The sequence below is a fragment of the Copadichromis virginalis genome, linkage group LG17, assembly GCF_057382275.1.
Source record: "Copadichromis virginalis isolate Kocher_CV1m ecotype Utaka linkage group LG17, C_Virginalis_male_GT1.1, whole genome shotgun sequence".
Taxonomy (NCBI): domain Eukaryota; kingdom Metazoa; phylum Chordata; class Actinopteri; order Cichliformes; family Cichlidae; genus Copadichromis; species Copadichromis virginalis.
In genome coordinates this window covers 38,846,454-38,864,350 of record NC_140634.1, presented here as the reverse complement: position 1 = coordinate 38,864,350, position 17,897 = coordinate 38,846,454, and the positions used below count along the sequence as shown (strand labels likewise).

General features: G+C 41.5%; 2 protein-coding genes across 4 annotated transcripts in view; both read left to right on the top strand.

The window, feature by feature from the left end:
- The window catches only part of anos1b (anosmin 1b), a 50,402-nt gene extending 46,027 nt beyond the window's left edge, over nt 1-4,375 (top strand). Inside the window, exons 10-15 of one of the 2 annotated variants that reach the window (XM_085437146.1) lie at nt 461-715; nt 1,096-1,190; nt 1,523-1,685; nt 1,902-2,134; nt 4,066-4,209; nt 4,312-4,375. In XM_085437146.1, coding sequence (XP_085293272.1) covers nt 461-715; nt 1,096-1,190; nt 1,523-1,685; nt 1,902-2,134; nt 4,066-4,206 — 887 coding nt within the window. In that variant the 3' untranslated portion in view covers nt 4,207-4,209; nt 4,312-4,375. Of the gene's footprint in view, nt 1-460; nt 716-1,095; nt 1,191-1,522; nt 1,692-1,901; nt 2,135-4,065; nt 4,210-4,311 lie in introns of both variants that reach the window. The other variant, XM_085437145.1, reaches the window with a different exon arrangement.
- Nucleotides 4,376-7,451: 3,076 nt separating this feature from the next.
- On the top strand, nt 7,452-17,618 carry LOC146689918 (uncharacterized). 2 transcript variants are annotated; one of them, XM_085436969.1, is made up of 11 exons: nt 7,452-7,529; nt 9,858-11,564; nt 11,980-12,009; nt 12,120-12,225; nt 12,845-12,992; nt 13,102-13,149; nt 13,257-13,334; nt 14,675-14,812; nt 15,602-15,685; nt 15,941-15,991; nt 16,161-17,618. In XM_085436969.1, the coding sequence occupies exons 2-11, from the start codon at nt 10,103-10,105 to the stop codon at nt 16,269-16,271; spliced, it is 2,256 nt and encodes a 751-aa protein (XP_085293095.1). In that variant the 5' UTR covers nt 7,452-7,529; nt 9,858-10,102; the 3' UTR covers nt 16,272-17,618. The 2 variants fall into 2 exon arrangements, with proteins under 2 accessions (XP_085293095.1, XP_085293094.1); XM_085436968.1 differs by lacking the exon at nt 11,980-12,009.
- The last annotated feature ends 279 nt before the right edge of the window (nt 17,619-17,897 follow it).

The window sequence follows — 17,897 nt, the reverse complement described above, 5'->3', positions numbered from 1 at the left end:
GCGCTGTTGAAACACAGAGTACAGTGGAAAGTTGGTGATGTTAATGGTCTTCCAGGCAACAGAGGTATTTATAGGTGACCTATCGGGTCAGCTCAGCAGAGGATTATAGCCAGCTGCAGCTCTATTACCAAACCACATACAACTTTATATGGAACATGCTGCCATTCATAATTTGGGAGTATTAATATTTTTACATAGTCTCTGCGTATTAGCTGTTTGCTCATCGCTAATGAGGGTCAGTTAGGCCAGATAAAGCCAAGGAGTGTTTCCGCTAGCTACCAGCTGCAGTCTCATTACCAGTTTATGATATTTCTGCCACAGTATAGGTTCCATGTGCTGTGTAACAGGTCTGTATACACAAAACATGCACATGGTCAATATGTAATCCACAGAGACACACAAAAGTAAAGTTTTACGCTGAGTTCTTTTCCTCCGTCTCTTTCTCCGTCCTCTCGACCAGACTCGACCAAAGGCGACGATTTCTCCAATGAGCTCCCCTCTTCTTCTTCTTCCTCTTCATCCTCCCTTCCCTCTTCTCTTTCGATCTCTTCTTTCTCTCCTTCTTCCTCTGACCTCCCGGTTTCCTCCTCTCTCCCTCACCCCGAAACCCCTCTGAGCCCCGTTGCCCTTGAAAACCTGCGGCTGGAGGTCGCCGCCCCTCATTACCATAACAACCAGCTCCAGGTGAAGGTGTTCTGGAAGTGGCCTCAGCATGGTGAGTGGGTCTAGAAACACTAAACAACTGAACAAACTCCTGGTAAGAATATAAAAACATTCAACTTGAATAAGTCAGTCGGCTCGAAGCTTTATTATGTGATAGATAATCCCACAGGTCCACTATAGTAACTCGAATTAGCGTAAGCCGAGCCTTCCCGCCCCTGACTTTTAAGGCTTAATCAATTTCAAATGCATGATTTTGGTTTTTGCACTCGATTCCACTCACTGAAATGTTGAAGTCACAGATGAAACAGCAGTTAGTTCTTCAAATCAAGCTGATAACAAGTTAAAAAAGTTGACAAAAGAAGCATTGACTTTCCTATATCATTCATTTTTACACAAAAAGTAAACGTATCTCTTTGGTCTTTTCGCTAACAGTGAGACAGAGACACGCTGGCCCGTACATTTTGAGGTGGCGACCGCATACCTGCAGCACTAATGTGACAAGCATGGAGAGAACAACTACGGTGCAGGTATACGCACACGGGTGGGGGCTGATCTGTGCGTTTGTAACACTGTAAAGATGTGTTGTTATTCTGTAACTGCAACTATGTGTGTGTGCACGGATTAGACATCACATTTCATCACCATAACACAAATAAGTACATTTCTATGGTGCAGTACAGTTCAGTCTGTGTGTGTAGTTTCTGTCTCTAAGAAATACTCGATACACTTTTTATATTACAAGCTGCTTATGAGACACGTGTGGAGACAAGAATAGGGCTAAAATGTGTGTCAGTTTAAACTTTAACTATAAACATTTCCTTTTTTATCCTTAACTTGGCTTAATTTCCCCTCTCTCCAGGGCACTCATCACACCATCACAGGTTTGCTGTTTGCCTGTAAGTACCGGGTTGCTGTGGCGCTGAAAGCTGACCCACGGTCAGAGGCTGTTGCCTGGCTTACAACCCCGACTTGCTCCTCTGTCAGGGTCAGAGGAGGCAAAAGTTTGCTGTGCAACACTGAGAGTAGGGGTAACTATTTACAGATGTATTCGTGGTGTTCACTAATCCTTTTTTTAAATACCTTTTTGATGATCAGTTTGAATACAAGCACTGAAAAACCACAACATTCAAGTAGTTTTGCTAAACAGCCTTTTTTGCATTTAAGTAGTTGAATCAAACTCCTTAATTTAACCTGGTTTTAAATCATTCAGATAATGTTTTGGCTTTCCTTTGCATCAGAGCGCCTCCTGTCAGGCAGAAAGGTAGTACTGCGTCCAGAACGACTGACCGCAGACTTCCAACAGGTCAACGGTACTCTGCTCGCCACCTTTCGTTGGAGGTTGTCCCAGCACGCGCTTCACCCGACAGCTGTCGAGGGTTTCCAGTTTACCTGGACACTTCAGTCAGAGGTTGCGGGGAAAGCCGATGGACTGGAAGACACGCTCATCTCCCAGACACAGACTATCGCACCGGTGAGACAAAGCGAAAGCGTAGATCGTCACAGCTAAAATGACTAGAGACGGTGTGTTTGTGTGTTTGTGTGTTTGTGTGAGTCAAAAAGGAGTTTCACGTCCTGTTTCTTTTTTGCCTTTGTCTTTTAGAGAATTAAGCTTCAGGGAGTCAAAGATGAAATGAACAAAAAAATAATCACTCAATAAAAAATATAATAAACATTACCAGACCTCAGAGCTTACTATTAAAAACCCATCAATGACACACATCGCTGATTGTAGTTTACTATTTTTTTAGTTGTGCTGCTAGAACATCACACAAATGCTTGAATCTCATGCTGATGCCACTACTAAAAAAGTTCAACAAAGACTGTTCTTTTTAAGGAAAATGAGATCTTTTAATGTCTCATCTGAGATGTTGTCTTAGTTTTATAGAAGTTTTATCGAATCTGTGATGTCTTTTTGTATCGCTGCCTGGTTTGGTAACCTGACGGTGAAGAATAAGAATCGGTTGGGACTTCTGGTAAAAACTGCTAGCAAAATTTCAGGGCGCTGGCAAGATGGACTTTTGGCCATTTACAATAGAAATGTGCTTAGAAAGGCTCATTCTATTATTAATTGTGTGAACCATCCACTTCACGGTGAGTTTGAGTTGTTGCCTTCCGGCCGCCGTTTTAGAGTACCTGTGAGGAAGCCTAAAAGACTCCAGGTCTCTTTTATCCCCACTGCATCTTGTCTCCTCAATGGCAAATAACTGTCCTAGGACTTTCTATCACTATTATTGTCATAATTATTTTATAGTATTGTTCTGTTTATTTATATCCTGCTGCTAAACTAATTTCCCCTTGTGGGACAATAAAGAAATTGAATTGAAATTGAATTGAATTGAAAGTAGTCCCCAACAAATGTTTAATTTACCTCTGTTGAAATATCCTGTGCTTAAAACTACAGTGCTTACCAACGTTTATATATATATATATATATATATATATATATATATATATAAAAACACCCAGCACGCCCCTGCGGGCGGTTTATCCTTCAAGCTCGGGTCCTCTACCAGAGGCCTGGGAGCTTGAGGGTCCTGCGCAGTATCTTAGCTGTTCCCAGGACTGCGCTCTTCTGGACAGAGATCTCCGATGTTGTTCCTGGGATCTGCTGGAGCCACTCGCCTAGCTTGGGAGTCACCGCACCTAGTGCTCCGATTACCACGGGGACCACCGTTACCTTCACCCTCCACATCCTCTCGAGCTCTTCTCTGAGCCCTTGGTATTCATTGTGGATGTTGGGTATCGAAGAATCCATAGGTCCCTCATCCTATTCATGTAGCCCCTTCCGCCGGGGTTACTTGCATAGTAGCATTCCAACAACGCCCTGTTTTCGTCTCTTGCCCACCGATGCCTTCTTGTTCCAGTAGCCCACTTTTCGTCAGGGTGCCCTGGTTCCTCAACACCTGACGCGGGCCGTGTTGATCCGGGCGACGTCCGAGCCGGCATGCCTTCATATTTATCTGTCTCGCTCATGTCTGCGGTAGGCTTGCTTAGCATAGGGGGTCTAGCCTTAGGACCCTTACTGGATACAGACGCCCCAGGCAGGAATCGAACTTGCGATCCTCTGTTCCAAAGGCGTGTAGTCATATATATATATATATATATATATATATATATATATATATATATACATATGTGTGTGTGTGTGTGTATATATATATGTGTGTATATATATGTGTATATATATATGTATATGTATATATATAATGACCCACTTTGTGATAGATAGGTTGATACGGCTTAGTAAGCAGCACCTTAAAGGGATGAACCTGGAGGTGAAAGCTAAGGGGAATTGTTACCATTTAAAAAGAAAGAAAAAATAGGTTTGGCCTCTTCATTTTACTTTCAATCCTATTTATACTTTTACTTTAGTTTTTTGTGAACTCTCTTCTTCCTCCGCAGTCTCAGAGGTCGGTGACCGTCTATGGTCTTCAGGCCGACAGCGTTTACCAGCTGCAGCTCCAGGTGTTAACAACAGGGGGCAGCAGTGGCACCGCAGTCTCCAAGACCATATATACTCCAGCTATCAACACAACGCTTTAATAGGTAATCACATAAGCACATGATTTATTTTTTTCTCTGAAACATTCACTTTTTTAAAATTGGTTTCTCTTTGGTTCTCTTACCTGTACCAATCTTTTCTTGCAGGCTCCAGCTGCAGCACCTCCACCATCACTTTTCTGTAGTCTTCCACTGTGCACTAAGGGAACATGACTTAAACTATAACATAAAGAACATTAATCTCAGAAATTTAGATTCCTCTCAGATTAAAGACATTTTCTGTTTTGTATATTTTTTTCTCTCATTGAATCACTTTGCAAAGATTATGAAGGTTGCGGGCTTGCTCTAATGGTTAACAGCATGAGCCTTTATCATTTTGTAAGAATTTAATATGAACTGTACATATGCACGGTGCCAGTTTGTGTTGGCACCAACAACCACGTCCCTGTTTTATTTTTCTCATGTCTGTGAAAAGTGAGACTTCTCGCACGGCTGCGTTTGGTATAAAGATGAGATTCAGTCTAAAAACCTCACGTCACTCGAGCCACATGACACTTGGACAGAGACTCTGTGTGTCTGTTGTTTTTGATCATGCTAGTAGAGAAAACATAGCACTGACCTTATGTACAATAAGTTATGTATAGCAACAACAGGCCCACTGTTATATCTCGATGCATAATCTCTGAGGTTAGTGCGGTCTTAATGTAAGCTCAGACATTTTCATATTTTGTCCGTATGTTTTTAACCTGTTTGTTTGCTTGTTTTTACTTTTGTATAGGTAAATGTAATTGTTCGATCAAATCCGGGATGTGTGAATAATTTTTTACATAATAGTACGCCCATGTCATTAAACGATGAAAGCTAACGTAGCTACACCTGTGGTCGTCAGACTCCTGTTAAAAGTCAGATTGTTGCTTTAAGTCTGTTGGAAACTGCTGGTGTGCAACCGGTAAGTTAATATTCTCCTATGTAACCTTTTCCTGTTCATAATTTGTAGTTTAAGCTTTTACTTTTTTTACTAGTAGATTTATTTATTGTTTTCCTGTCCTTTTTTGTAATTAAAGATGATCAAAATATGGAATATGTTGTGTCATTGATGTGGTAAATATAAAAGATGATGATGCTCATAGTGTTTGTGAAAGCACAGAGCAAATGTTGACTGCAACCCTGAAGTCTATTAAATGCTGATATCGAATCCTCTCGGTTTTATCACTGCAGTTGTCCATGATGACACCAGCTGGGTAATCAATAATAACAGTAACTACAGTAAGTCCAAAGCTTTTTAAATGTATAAAAGCTGATTAACATCTAATCAGCTTTTATAACCAAGCTGTCTTTAATATTTCAAGGGGGGAAATTTCTGCAGTTTAAGCCGTTTATATGTTTTACATCGATCGAATAAAATAAACTTCTTCAGGCTCATCAGGAAACTTGGCAGGGAGCAGATTCACTTCTGTCTGGGCTGACATGCTCAAGTTTTACTAAACATCGGTTATTCCTTGAAAACACAGTGAATACGTCCCAACTGATTATTCCAGAATCAGCTGGTTTTATTTATTTATTTTTTTCAAGTTGCAGGCTCACAGTGGATTCGTGGCAAGAACATTTACAGGGCTGAAAAATTAATTTAGGGTATAATAAAAATGACATCAATTTTACACCAAATCATCAACACCATCAATACCACGACTACAAAACTTTTAATTTTAATGGGTGTTTCGTTTTAATGGAGTGAGATAGAGAATCAACCAAAAAGAAAGGAAAAAAATCCATAAATGTTATAAACTGGTTTACATGTTAGTGAGTGAAATAAGTATTTCATCCCCAAGCAAAACATGACTTAGCGCTTGATGGAGAAACCCTTATTGGAAAGGACATCGGCAAGATGTTTCTTGTAGTTGGTCACCAGGTTTGCAAACATCTCAGGAGGGATTTTGACCCACTCCTCTTTACAGAAGCTCTCTCAGTAGTGTTTATTGGCTGCTACCTGACAACTCTTTTGTTGCCGTGCTCGTTTTGGGCCATTGTCATGATGGAAAACCCATCCATGACTCATCTTCAGTCCTCTGGTTGAGGGAAGGAGGTTCTCGCCCATGCACATGGCCCCTCAATGCTTCTTCTTTGTGTTATAATCATATAATCTCTTCTATAGTTGATGCCAGAGAGCTTGATTTTGGTTTGATCTGGTTGCAGCACTTTCTCCGGCGTTTCTAACGGCGTTACTAACGACGTTACTTCTTTCAGTAACGTAATCTCACTAATTACTATTCCTATCTTTACAAGGCCGTTACCGTTACTAACAAGAAAATGCGGTCGCGTTACTATTTTTCAACAAACAGACGGTTGAAGCTGTGTTCAGCTTACAGCATCTTATATCAGTTGCACGGAAGTAGCTGTAAGTAATCTGGGCGCTACAGCTTTCTGCCCAACGATCACTTTTTGGCACAACACCTGGAGATAAGGGGGCAAAACAATCGCATGAGTGCTGCTGCTTGACTGAGGAAGAATAAAGTAGTCGTGGTAAGACAATTACATGACCACTTCAAGATGACGAAGCAACAAGGTGACATATACCAGTTTTTAAATTGTGTTGATAGGCCACTTAAAACCAGAGTCATGATAAACAAGATATACGCGGCGTTTTTTCGCAGCAAGCACTCTGCTTATGACCAAAAATAAAAACAAACAAATAATCCGTGTGGCATCTTATCTAATGCAGAACACCCGATTGCTATGTAAATAGTTTGAAACGGTTATACTAAAGGGTAAAAGGCAAACGGCTGCAAGTAACTTTGTTCTTTGCAAAACTTGTGCATAGGATTTTAAAACTGACAACTTATATTTGCATATAAAGTTATGAAATATGATTCAATAAACGTGTTTGTGGTTGTTACAGTAAAAAATATAACTTGACTATAATTAATTACGTTTTCAAAGTAACTTACCCAACACTGGGTATGAACGCGTGAAGTGTACACACCGAACAATGAAATGTAAAACAGGAGCTTTTATAACATTACCCTTTTTTTCCACAATCTTTGTTGACAGACTTTATGTCCCCAGTTAAAAAAAAAAACTATGGACGTAAAGTTTTTGAACATGAACAATAAAAATAAAACATAAAAATAAAAACAAAACAAATGGGATCAAATTAAATAAATAAAATAAAGCTTTTGTCTTTTACATCGTGGTAGAAATGAAATAAGAAGAGAGAACCTGAAATCTCAAGGATGCTTCGCGACAGCTTCCGGACACAGCCGAAGCGCACTCCGAAGCCGTGACGCAATCAACGAGCGACGACAGCTTTGATTGTTATTTGTGCAAATCGTGGCCAGACAAAACTCGTTTGTTGTTTGACTGACAAGGTATAGTAGATATATGTTTCTTGTAGCTTCTTGCTGTGGTTTGGCTCATCAAATCCGGCAGACTTCGAGTAATGACTCGCAGCTCGTTCTTTGTCTTTTTGCGCCCCCAACTTCCTCTCGAAAATGGAGGAAATGTGTGTAGTCGTTGCTTTGTGTTTTCGCCTGTGCTTTGGCTGCAGCTAGCTAACTTAGCTCGCAATGACAAACTTGTGCAGAACTTTGTGCAACGTCATATTATGCCACCCGTTAAATAATTTGGTGGTGCGTTATATTGCTGAATGATGCGCGGACCTGCTCCGTTTGTTGGAGCCCAAATGTCAGACTGGGGCAGCTAACGGAGCAGTTTTCATTTAACTTGATAACGTAAGTGAATTTTACCAGCCATTTGTAACGACAGCAATTTCTCCCTGTGTAGTTGCTAATTCATACCACGCTCAGAGTTTCCCCGAGCCACATGGTACTCTTTAAAAGGCAGCATTAACTTTAAGAGGACAGTAGCATGCAGTGTTAGTCATGTGCTTAGTATTTGTGGGGAAAAGTGACGGCGCGCTGTAACAACAAGTGAATCCTGTCGGAACATCAAACCACCTGTTAATCAAACAGCGACGTACTTAGATGCTTTGTAACCAAGCAGACAAATAATCAAAGTGCCTGTTTTCGGTTTTTTTGTTTTCTTTTTGGCTCCTCAATTTAATATAGCAAGGGATCATCTGCCCGCATCTCACCCTGTTTCTAGCATCCTCCTCCGTCACACCACCCCTCTCATTCATTGCATCCATGAACCTTTTCCTCCTTCCTGGCAGCTCCATCCCTTGTCCAATATGTCCAGCATTTCTTCTCTGCACTGTCAAAACCATTACTAGTCATAGTACCTACATTTAAAGGCCCTGCTTTCACTCCTACACACCTGCCTTTCTGAACATGCCTTCCTCCTTCCCTCTTGCTTTGTCTTCGGCCAACAGTAGCCCAGTTTCTACAAGCACTGGGAAGCGGTCGCTGTTAACCCAGGCCCTGACCGATCCTGTATAGAAATCTCCTCCTTGATGTTCCGCATGTTTGATTTTAGAAAGATTTTACACAGGATGCCCTTCTCGATGCAACACTCTCCATTTATTCAGGCCCGAGACCAGAACTAGAGTACACTGACTTGTGGCCTGGTCTTATCTATTTTTCTTCTCTTTTTTTTTTGTAGGTTCAAAGTTTGTTTTTGTTTTTGTTTTTTAAATGTAAAGTATCAGGTAGAGAAATGGCCCTGTGTCATCTTAAGACAACCATGTTGATGTTTACATGTCCCTGGAAATTAATCATTAACAATTCACTCCACGTTTGTGAATTGGAGGGATACACGTGTGTGAGTGAAGGTGGGCGACTTAAAATACCCACGAGCAGCCACTGAAATCCATGCACACTGCAAAAGATGGGTGAAAAAGAGACTGCAGACAGGGCGGGGTGGGTGGTGCTGAGTGTCAGGGGTGATTTTTGGCAGAAGGATGGTAGCAAGGGTGAAAAGAAAGGTTTACAAGATGGTGGAGAGTCCCGTGGTGTATCCCATGAGACCAGCTTAATCATTTAGTGAGTTCTGTTGAGCTTAATTTGGCAGTTTTCAGCGTCAGGAAGATGAGATGGTTTGGACATAAGATAAGAGATAAGATAAGATAGAACTTTATTAATCCCTCGGGTGGGTTCCTCTGGGAAATTCGACTTCCAAAAAAAGCACAGCAACGACCGAAGTTACAGTTACAGAACTGTTATATATACACATACACACACACATATATAAATACAGAGACAAATATAAATAAAATATACAAAGGGGATAAATAGAATAAATAGGAATAAAAAATATGTGTAAAGCAGGGATTGAGGATGCGCTCGGCAAAGGATGTTAAAGATGGAGCTGCTGTGCAGGAGGAAAAGAGACCGCAGTGCAGATTCCTGTAGTGAAGGAGGACGTGCAGTAGGGTTGGTGTGACAGAAGGTGACACTAAAGATGGGGTGAGATAGAAGCAGCTTCCAGCTGCTCCCCGACCTAAAACAGTCAGTGTGCACAGCACGAGGAACACTCCTACTAGTGAGACAAGCTAGGGCAAATTTTATTTGATGCACATCTTGTATGTCTGGTTTATTTTCTGTGCACTGCGATGTGTGCATCTTTTAAATTGTTTTGGTTTCCTTGCCACAGTTGAAATCCCACCTGTTGTTATATTGTAGGCCTGCTTTTATCTGCGTTTGTGCTGCTGACATAAACGTGTTTGTTGAAGTTGAGCCTCGCAGAGCAAAAACAAACCGACTTTTTCTCTCTCCTTTTTTTTCTTCTCTACCAATTAGGAGACCATGGCGGAAATATAACACGCAGAAAAGTGTCCAACCTGCACATTCATGTCTGCTGTCGTGGTTGGAAAAGCTTAAGAACAATGGCAAATGTACTGGCTAGAAGAACACCTAAAGGGAAGCGAGCGCATAACATCTAGAAAGGCCGTTATACTGCCGGTCCAACAAACCAAAAGGGAAGCGAGGACAGGAGAGCAGAGAGCGGGTATTGGGATGGGGTTAAGAAGCCAAAGGAGGACGTCATGGTTCACAGCGGCTCTGCTTCCCCAATGAACACAACACCGTCAGCATCACCTCATTTAACTACAGCACCTCCTTTAGTCCCTCCGTCTGGAGGTACTACAGATCAGGACCAAACCCAGTCCCCTGCTAAACTCCTCACCGCAGGCCTTACGTCCAACTCTGATCTGACTCAGACCGGCACTCCTGCTGATACAGAGCAGCCTGTTGTAACTCCAGCCAAAGCATTAAGTACTAAGTCAAGCCAGGAATCAGTGTGGTCTTCTGCACAGACACCAACACCTGTTCCGGGCCCAGTCAATGGCCGCACATCGGGCAGGAAGAGGACTCCAAAGTCCTGTGACTGTTGTGGCCCCAACAGCACGGGGCACAATGTCAGAACCTCGGGGACAGGGAAGGGGAGAGGAAGAGGAAGGGTGGCCGGCAGGGACCCTGGGGTCACTCCTAAAGGGAAAGTGGACCAGTTGACGCATATCAAGAGCTTTGATTTGACCAAGGGGGAGGTAAATGATGAAGATAAGGTGCAAATGCCTGTTGCACTGGCTAATACTCAGTCACATACGCCTGTTGCCAAGGCTGTCACCGTCCCCTTGCAGGAAGAATCCCTAAGGAACTGTGTCATTCCGGAGAAAGCAGATGCGCATAAAAAGGAGGATGTGTTGATAGACGGCTCCGCGGCGTCTGATGTAGTAGAAAAAAGAGGCGGGGATTACAAGAGCGCAGATGTCCGATTGATAGGTACTGTGGGCGGGGGGTCACTAGTGGTTAGAGGTCAAGGAAGGGGAATGATGAAAGCCACAAGCGCATCGAATATGGAAGTTAACACTGAAATTAAAAAGGGAGAAACAGGTGGTGCTGCTGTCTGTTCTAAAACCGAGGCCTTGGCTCCGTCAGTGGTGCAGAGGGAAATTCAAGATGCACACATGCACCACGGGGACCAGAATGACCCCAGCTCAGTTAATTGTCCACTTAGAAATGGCGACACGGTAGACCTGTCTGACACCGATGAAGAAGGAGAGGAAAACAACATGATAGTGACCGAACCTGGAAACATACAGCTGTCCATCTCATGGCAGTCAGGCCCCGCTTCAAGATCAGGAACAACTCAGGACCTTGACTCTGAGATGCAGGTGGATCAAGTCCCCGACGGAACAGACAGAGTTGCTTTATTGGTAGCGCTGTCCAATGGAAATGTTATAGCACCAACAGACCACAACCGTGGATCTACAACTATGGAGGTGGAAAGTTCTCGTCCGGCTGCCGTTCCTCCACCAGACTACTGCCCTGTTACAGTGAGCAGCATCCAACATGGCTGGGCATTAAGTGACCACAGACTGTATTGTCAGCCTGGCACCTGGGAGAAAGACCAGATGGATGAAATGATGCACGAGAATCGGTCAGAAAACACAGATGGAACGATGCAGCATCAAGAGAGTCTGGAGCAGCTTACTGATACCATCCATGGTAAGATGTGGTTTAGGGTTCACGGTGCGAACCCATGCCTGAGCATGAATATATTCATCACCCTCTCCGTTTGGTAAATGATGTTTTACACACAAAGAAGCGACTGCTGAGAGGATCAGCATTTTTTTTTATGTCATAAAAGATCCATAAAACATTCCTGGCCTTGTCCAGTAAGTGTTAATGTGCACACATTTGATCTGAGCTCATGTTTATACATGATTAATCATTCATGACATATTTTCTTAGCTCCCAGAAGGAGAACTAAATGCATGTGTTGATTTGATTGATGGTATAATAGTCAATTTTTGGTTAGGTAGTTTTCTGTTCAACAAAAAGGATGAGCAAAGTTCATTTTTAACAATATGTTTCTTTTTTTTTCTCTTTTAAAATTTTGAAACAACATAAATTCCTCTAGGACAACATTTTGTTGACCTGAGGCTTGCAGGTAAACTGACCAGGAGGCAAGACTGTCAAAAAGATTTTGAGATTTCTTGGATTAAAAAGCAAACACACTGGGTCACATAATCACTTTCATGACAACTTCCTCTGTTTTAGAGTTTCTGGAGAGCTTCTATATAAAATACGGCAGTTTCATTCCTCTCAGTGAATCTGATGTCCGGGAACACCTGAAGAAGGAGAGCAAGTGTGACCTCAGCAACAGGTCGGCACAAACTCAGTTTGATTTCACCTGCCTGACTGTTATTAACGTAGATAATCTGCACTTTTGAGACAGTTGGAGTAATATCTGAACTGCAGTGAGGAAACTAAAACGCGTTGTTGAGAGGTGTTACCCTCCTTTCTTCATATTTTGCTTCCGTGGAGTCTTTCTTGTTATTCTTAAAGACGTCTAGAACAAACGTTTTCTAGGATTTCTAAGGGTTTTGACATTGACTGCTTACTTCTGCTTTCTTTTACCAAATATTGACTCACAAGCTTGTTAGAACTGTACAAACTCTGGATTTGTCTATATTTCCATTGATGTTGGCATATGTTTCAATGAATCTCTGCGTCCATTTTCATATAAAGAAATGAGGACTGGCTCAAGACTCAACATGCTGATGGCAAACCATCCCTGTTTGAATAATGCTTTATTGCTCCAACAGGATTTAGACAAATCGGTGTGGAAGCAGAGCTGCTTACGTTAGCATCCGTCTTCTAGAAGTTTCTGTTGTCTTTTTCAGCGTTATTCTCTCAGACTGTCATTAAAGGTAAAATAAACAGATGAACCTCATATACAGAAGTTCGATTAACATTCCTTTCTCTCCGTGTGTCTGTTTTAGTGGGTTGGACATCAAAAGGGAGATGTCTCGGTACAAGTCGGGGCTGTCTTCTGCTCCTGTTGCAGGCTTCATGGTCATGTATAATAAACACACACTAAGGCTGGAGGACCTCGGCACACTGGAGGAACAGAATTGGCTCAATGATCAGGTAAAGAGAGGAATACAGTATTTTAATTTAATTAAATTTTTTTAAAATGTTAGTGATGCTGTAACTGTGTTACACCTTCAGTACTGATATCACGTTACCTTTTCGTCAGATTATCAACATGTATGGAGAACTCATTATGGAGGCTACGGAGCACAAGGTAAGACTGGGTGTGTTTGTAGGGTTATGCTTGATTAAAAAAATATTCACTGGTTATTTTTGAGAATCTAGATATTCAAAAAAAAAGTTACTGTTTCTTTTTCTTAGGTTCATTTTTTCAACAGCTTTTTCCACAAGCAGCTTGTGGCCAAAGGTTACGATGGCGTGAAGAGATGGACTAAGAAAGTAAGGACATTTGGCTTCACTGGAATCAGTTTTTACTGGAAGCTGCAGAAAACTAGGTTCAGTTACTGGAAATGTTTCTGTGGCGTCTGTGTGCTCCTGCTGAGAACCATCATCTAAATACAAACCACAGCCTGGTTTCCAGGAAAGGTGGAACACTGCACTCTTAAAGTGAAACTGAGGAGCAGTGTTGGTCAAGTTACTTAAAATTAGTAATTAGTTACTAATTACAGATTACTTCTCCAAGAAAGTAATCCAGTTACTCTACTGATTACTTATTTTTAAAAGTAATTAGTTACTTTATTACTTTTTAAAAACATGATACACAACCTGAATATGTAATAGAGAAATAGACCTTTCAGCCCAATTCTATTTATTCTGCACAATCCATCATATAAAACTGAATCAAATGGAAAAAGCCTCTTTTTTTTTTATCAGTTTTAATCTTTTAACTTTATGCATCAAACAAAAATTAAATTATATGCACCATTCTCTGACTGGAAGAAATTTCATTAACATTTAAACCTATTTTCTGTACATTCCAGCACATAAGATAAAATAATGTTTTGTGTTTACACTCTTTCAAATAGATGCAAGTAAAACACAGTAAAAATGAATAAAATCACAGATTCAGCAGCACTGAGTCCTGTCACTCTTAAATCTATAGTCACCTGTTTAGCAGGAGTGGGGCGGGTGGAGGTTTGTCCACAGCGGTCATGTCAGTGGGGGATCCGGGGGTGCTTACATCACTGTGATGAGACACGCTCATAAACAGAATCATGGTTTAGTAATGCAGCGTGCTTATAGGAAAGTAACAGTAATCTAATTACTTTTTTGAAATAGTAATCCCTTACTTTACTCCTTACTTGTTAAAAGTAATCGGATTACAGTAACGCATTACTGCCCATCTCTGCTGAGGGGTTTTCTTATTTTTATGTCCTTGTCCTAACTACTTTTTAATATCTAACTGGCATCAGTGAGTAAATGTTATGTAAAAATATAAAAGCTGCAGAACCATTTCTCCATCATAAACAACACAACGAGGCTGGGCACACATCTCCCAGAATCCAACTGGGATCTTTTGCACGTCAGGTGCAAACCAGTATGCTCCAGAACCTCAGAGAACACAGCGTGACAAAAACACAAATGTGTGGCTTGAACGATTGCTTTCACCTCGTGTATTATTGGAAATGTAAACAATGACAGTGATTCAGATACATTTGACTCTCAAACCTGTAACTACATCATAGAATTTGAGTTTTGTTTGTTATATTGCTGATTGTTAATTGACGATTGTTGACCTGTAGTGCGCTCCTTTCTGACTCTGTGTGTGGTCGTTTCAGGTCGACTTGTTCTCCAAGTGGCTGTTGCTAATTCCCATCCATTTAGAAATCCACTGGTCCCTCGTCACGGTCACCATGGCGACCAAAACCATCAGCTACTATGACAGCCAAGGCATCGTGTTCAGACACACCACAGATGTGAGCAACTCCGCGCATGTTGATGTTGTTTTGTGTCGTATTTTCTCAGTTTCAGAGAACGAGGCAGGAATCTCAGGAATCCAGTTTTTCTGCTCCTTAGACAAATAAATTATTGGGTTCAATAAAAACAGGAGGAGTCTACATTGAAGAGAAGAAAAAGCACAACAGTGATGGAAAAAGAATCCATATTTTATTACAATTAACTAGGCATAATTTCCTTAACTTTTGCTTTGTGGACACGATCATCTGAGCTCCTTTTGCCAAACACACTGTCCCCTCCCCCTCCTACTGACCCCCCTCTATTCCTCACATTTTCTGTGTGTATTTCTCTTGAGTCTGGCTCTTAGAAATATTGAATTAATGTAAGAAATCATCATCGGATACCGTATTTTTTCGGGCCCTAAGGCACATTAAGTGAAACAAAGCAGTCAGATGAATCAAATTTTACTCATCTCATTCTTCTTGCTTCCTCCTCTTCTGTACCATTGAATCATTAATGCTGAATTCTCTGCAGCTGCTCTATTCCCATGTTCCCATGTATTCCCAATATTTTTCCCGGCTTCAGTGAGTAAACGTCTATAAGAAACTCAAAAAATCCTATGCAGCTTTTTGGTTGCAGACCTGTGTAATCCACAGCATCTTCTGTTCCCTGAACATTTACATAAATGTAGTTTCCGACCTTGCTGTCTCGCAGAATTTTAGATGTACTAAAATACATGCTTGTGCTGTAATGCTACATCTCTGCACCGTAATCACTGTAGCGGTTCTGTCTGTGTGACCTCCCATCAGAACATTATGAAGTACCTTCAGTCTGAAGCAAGAGAGAAGAAACAGACAGCTTTCCAGAAAGGCTGGAAGATTACTATAATCAAGGTAACTCTGATCCCAGACCTGTGTAAACACACACCCACTTACCTTTGCTCCTTTAAAACAGGGAAGATTATTTATTTTGCCCAGAGTAGTTCAGGAAAGTTGAAGTTTGCTTATTTTTTTTGTACGTAAATCTTTCACTTTGTATGTCCTAAGTCAAATTATAAAGTGGCATGCATGTAAATAAAGCTGAAATATATGCAAACAGTTCAGCCCAAAAGCTGCAGCTTGTAGTGTTGACTGTGATTTATTCCTCAGGGTATTCCTCAGCAGAAAAACGACAGCGACTGTGGGGTATTCGTCCTTGAGGTGAGATTATGCATCTCTTTCACGACTCCCTGGCAGAAAAGCAAATAAAATAGATATAGAGTGTTTCTCCTGCCTTGGGTTTCTACACAAATTTGATTTGTTGGCCCTCACTGGAGGGCGAATAACACAGAGGAAAAACCTCACCACTGTCCGTCTTTCTGTTTGCCAGTACTGCCGCCGCCTCTCCGTGAAGCAGCCGCTGCTGTTCAGCCAGGACGACATGCCTCGCATTCGCAAGAGAATCTACAAGGAGCTGTGCGACCGTCGTCTCAACGACTGAACGACCGATTATCGGCCGCCTTCGCTCACTGACTTGCTCGCCTGGTTACACGTGATGGTCTGTCCGAGTGTGTCAGATGGCCTTTTTCACTGACGGCCAGTTACATAAGCTAACACAACCTGGCCATCTGTTTTCCAGGGAGCCCTAACTGCCCGTCTGCCTGCCCGACTGAAAGCTGAGCAGCTGTCTTTTGGGACTTTCGGTCACTTTTGGAGTTCAATTACAGTCTTGTAGCTCAGTAGATTTGTTTTTTAGACTCGCAAATTTTCAAGAACTACTGACGTGGCCCCCTACTGACCTGTACACTTAGGGTTGTTTCAGCTTTCTACAGCTACCACCTTCAGAGGCTTTTTTTCCGAGACCCCTCCCTTTAAAGAAGCGACTGAACACTTAATGTTGACTGAAGAAACAAGTGTTACATCAGCCTGGACCAATAGGAAGGACCTTTAATCCTACATGGAGTGGCCTTAATGCTAGATGGCCATTTTAAACTGAATGACAGTTTTAACCATTTGTTTTATGCTGGACTCCCCAGCAGCGTCACACTCGCAGTCATGTGCATGTTCTACGACATGTTAATAAAGCTAACGTATGAGTGACAGTGGACCAGACGTTCACTTAAAACTTGAAGGTTGGAGCTGGTTTCGTTCTCTTGGACTAGACGAGATATTTGCACGGTTAGAGGCCAACGAAGTCTAGAATTTCAACCGAATGTACCATCCATGTTTTCTTCTTTGCACCACATGGGCTAATGGCTTGAAACAGGGAGAGTTTAGTTTTTGTTTTTTCGAGTAAAGTTTCAGGTTTTTGAGACTTTATCCCAGCTGATACCTTAATGAAATTCCAGGTTTTGAATCATGTTATCTTTTTAGTTTGACCCCTGTTTTTTCTATGACCTTATGGTAAGTTAGTTTCAAACTGGACTTTTCCAGACATTTTTGCAAAAATAAATCGTGTCTTCATACGATATCGTTTAAACCCATCAGATTTTCATGCTTTTCAGTAAATGTGCAGTTGAGCTGTCCTGCTAGCTGCTGATCTAAGGACCAGGGTGGATTCTCCAGCATTAGTGTCCCTGCTTCATACGGATGCATTAACACAGATGAGGAAAGTTGTGGTTACAGAGCGGCTTTCGAACAGAGAAACAAGTAGACCTCAGTTATTTTCATTCAACCGTTTTTTCGACATGGATTTAGTTGTTATATTCAATTATGTGTATTTACAGATTGTATTGTTCCTTTTTCTGGCCTACTACTGTATGTGCTAGCTCTGGCTAAGAACCACAGTGGTTTCTGGACTGTTTTTATTGTTGTTATTAAAAGGCCAATACTGCTGGAAACACTGCTGCATGATTTCCTGTGATTTATTTACAAGAAAAAAGCCCCCGGTCTCATTAATAAATAAATAAATAAACCGTACAAGCATGAAAAAAAGATAAATTAAAAAGATTTGGGGGGGGAAGAGACGTATGCAAGACATTTATCTTACAAACCCTTGTAAAATTTCCTCTTCCAGCTGACGTCCTCGAGATATAGAAACGGTAAATAAACAGCCATTCCTGTTGGAGTAAGACTGAGAACTTGTTATATCATTAAAACTCAAGACAAAGTGCGGTGAACTTATCAT

What these genes read in the sequence shown, in the direction of transcription:
- LOC146689918 (XM_085436969.1), top strand. Translation starts at nt 10,103, where the DNA reads ATGGTTCACAGCGGCTCTGCTTCCCCAATGAACACAACACCGTCAGCA. An exon ending in TGGAGGCTACGGAGCACAAG is followed by an intron (nt 13,150 to 13,256) that starts GTAAGACTGGGT and finishes TCTTTTTCTTAG; the next exon opens with GTTCATTTTTTCAACAGCTT. An exon ending in TGAAGAGATGGACTAAGAAA is followed by an intron (nt 13,335 to 14,674) that starts GTAAGGACATTT and finishes TGGTCGTTTCAG; the next exon opens with GTCGACTTGTTCTCCAAGTG.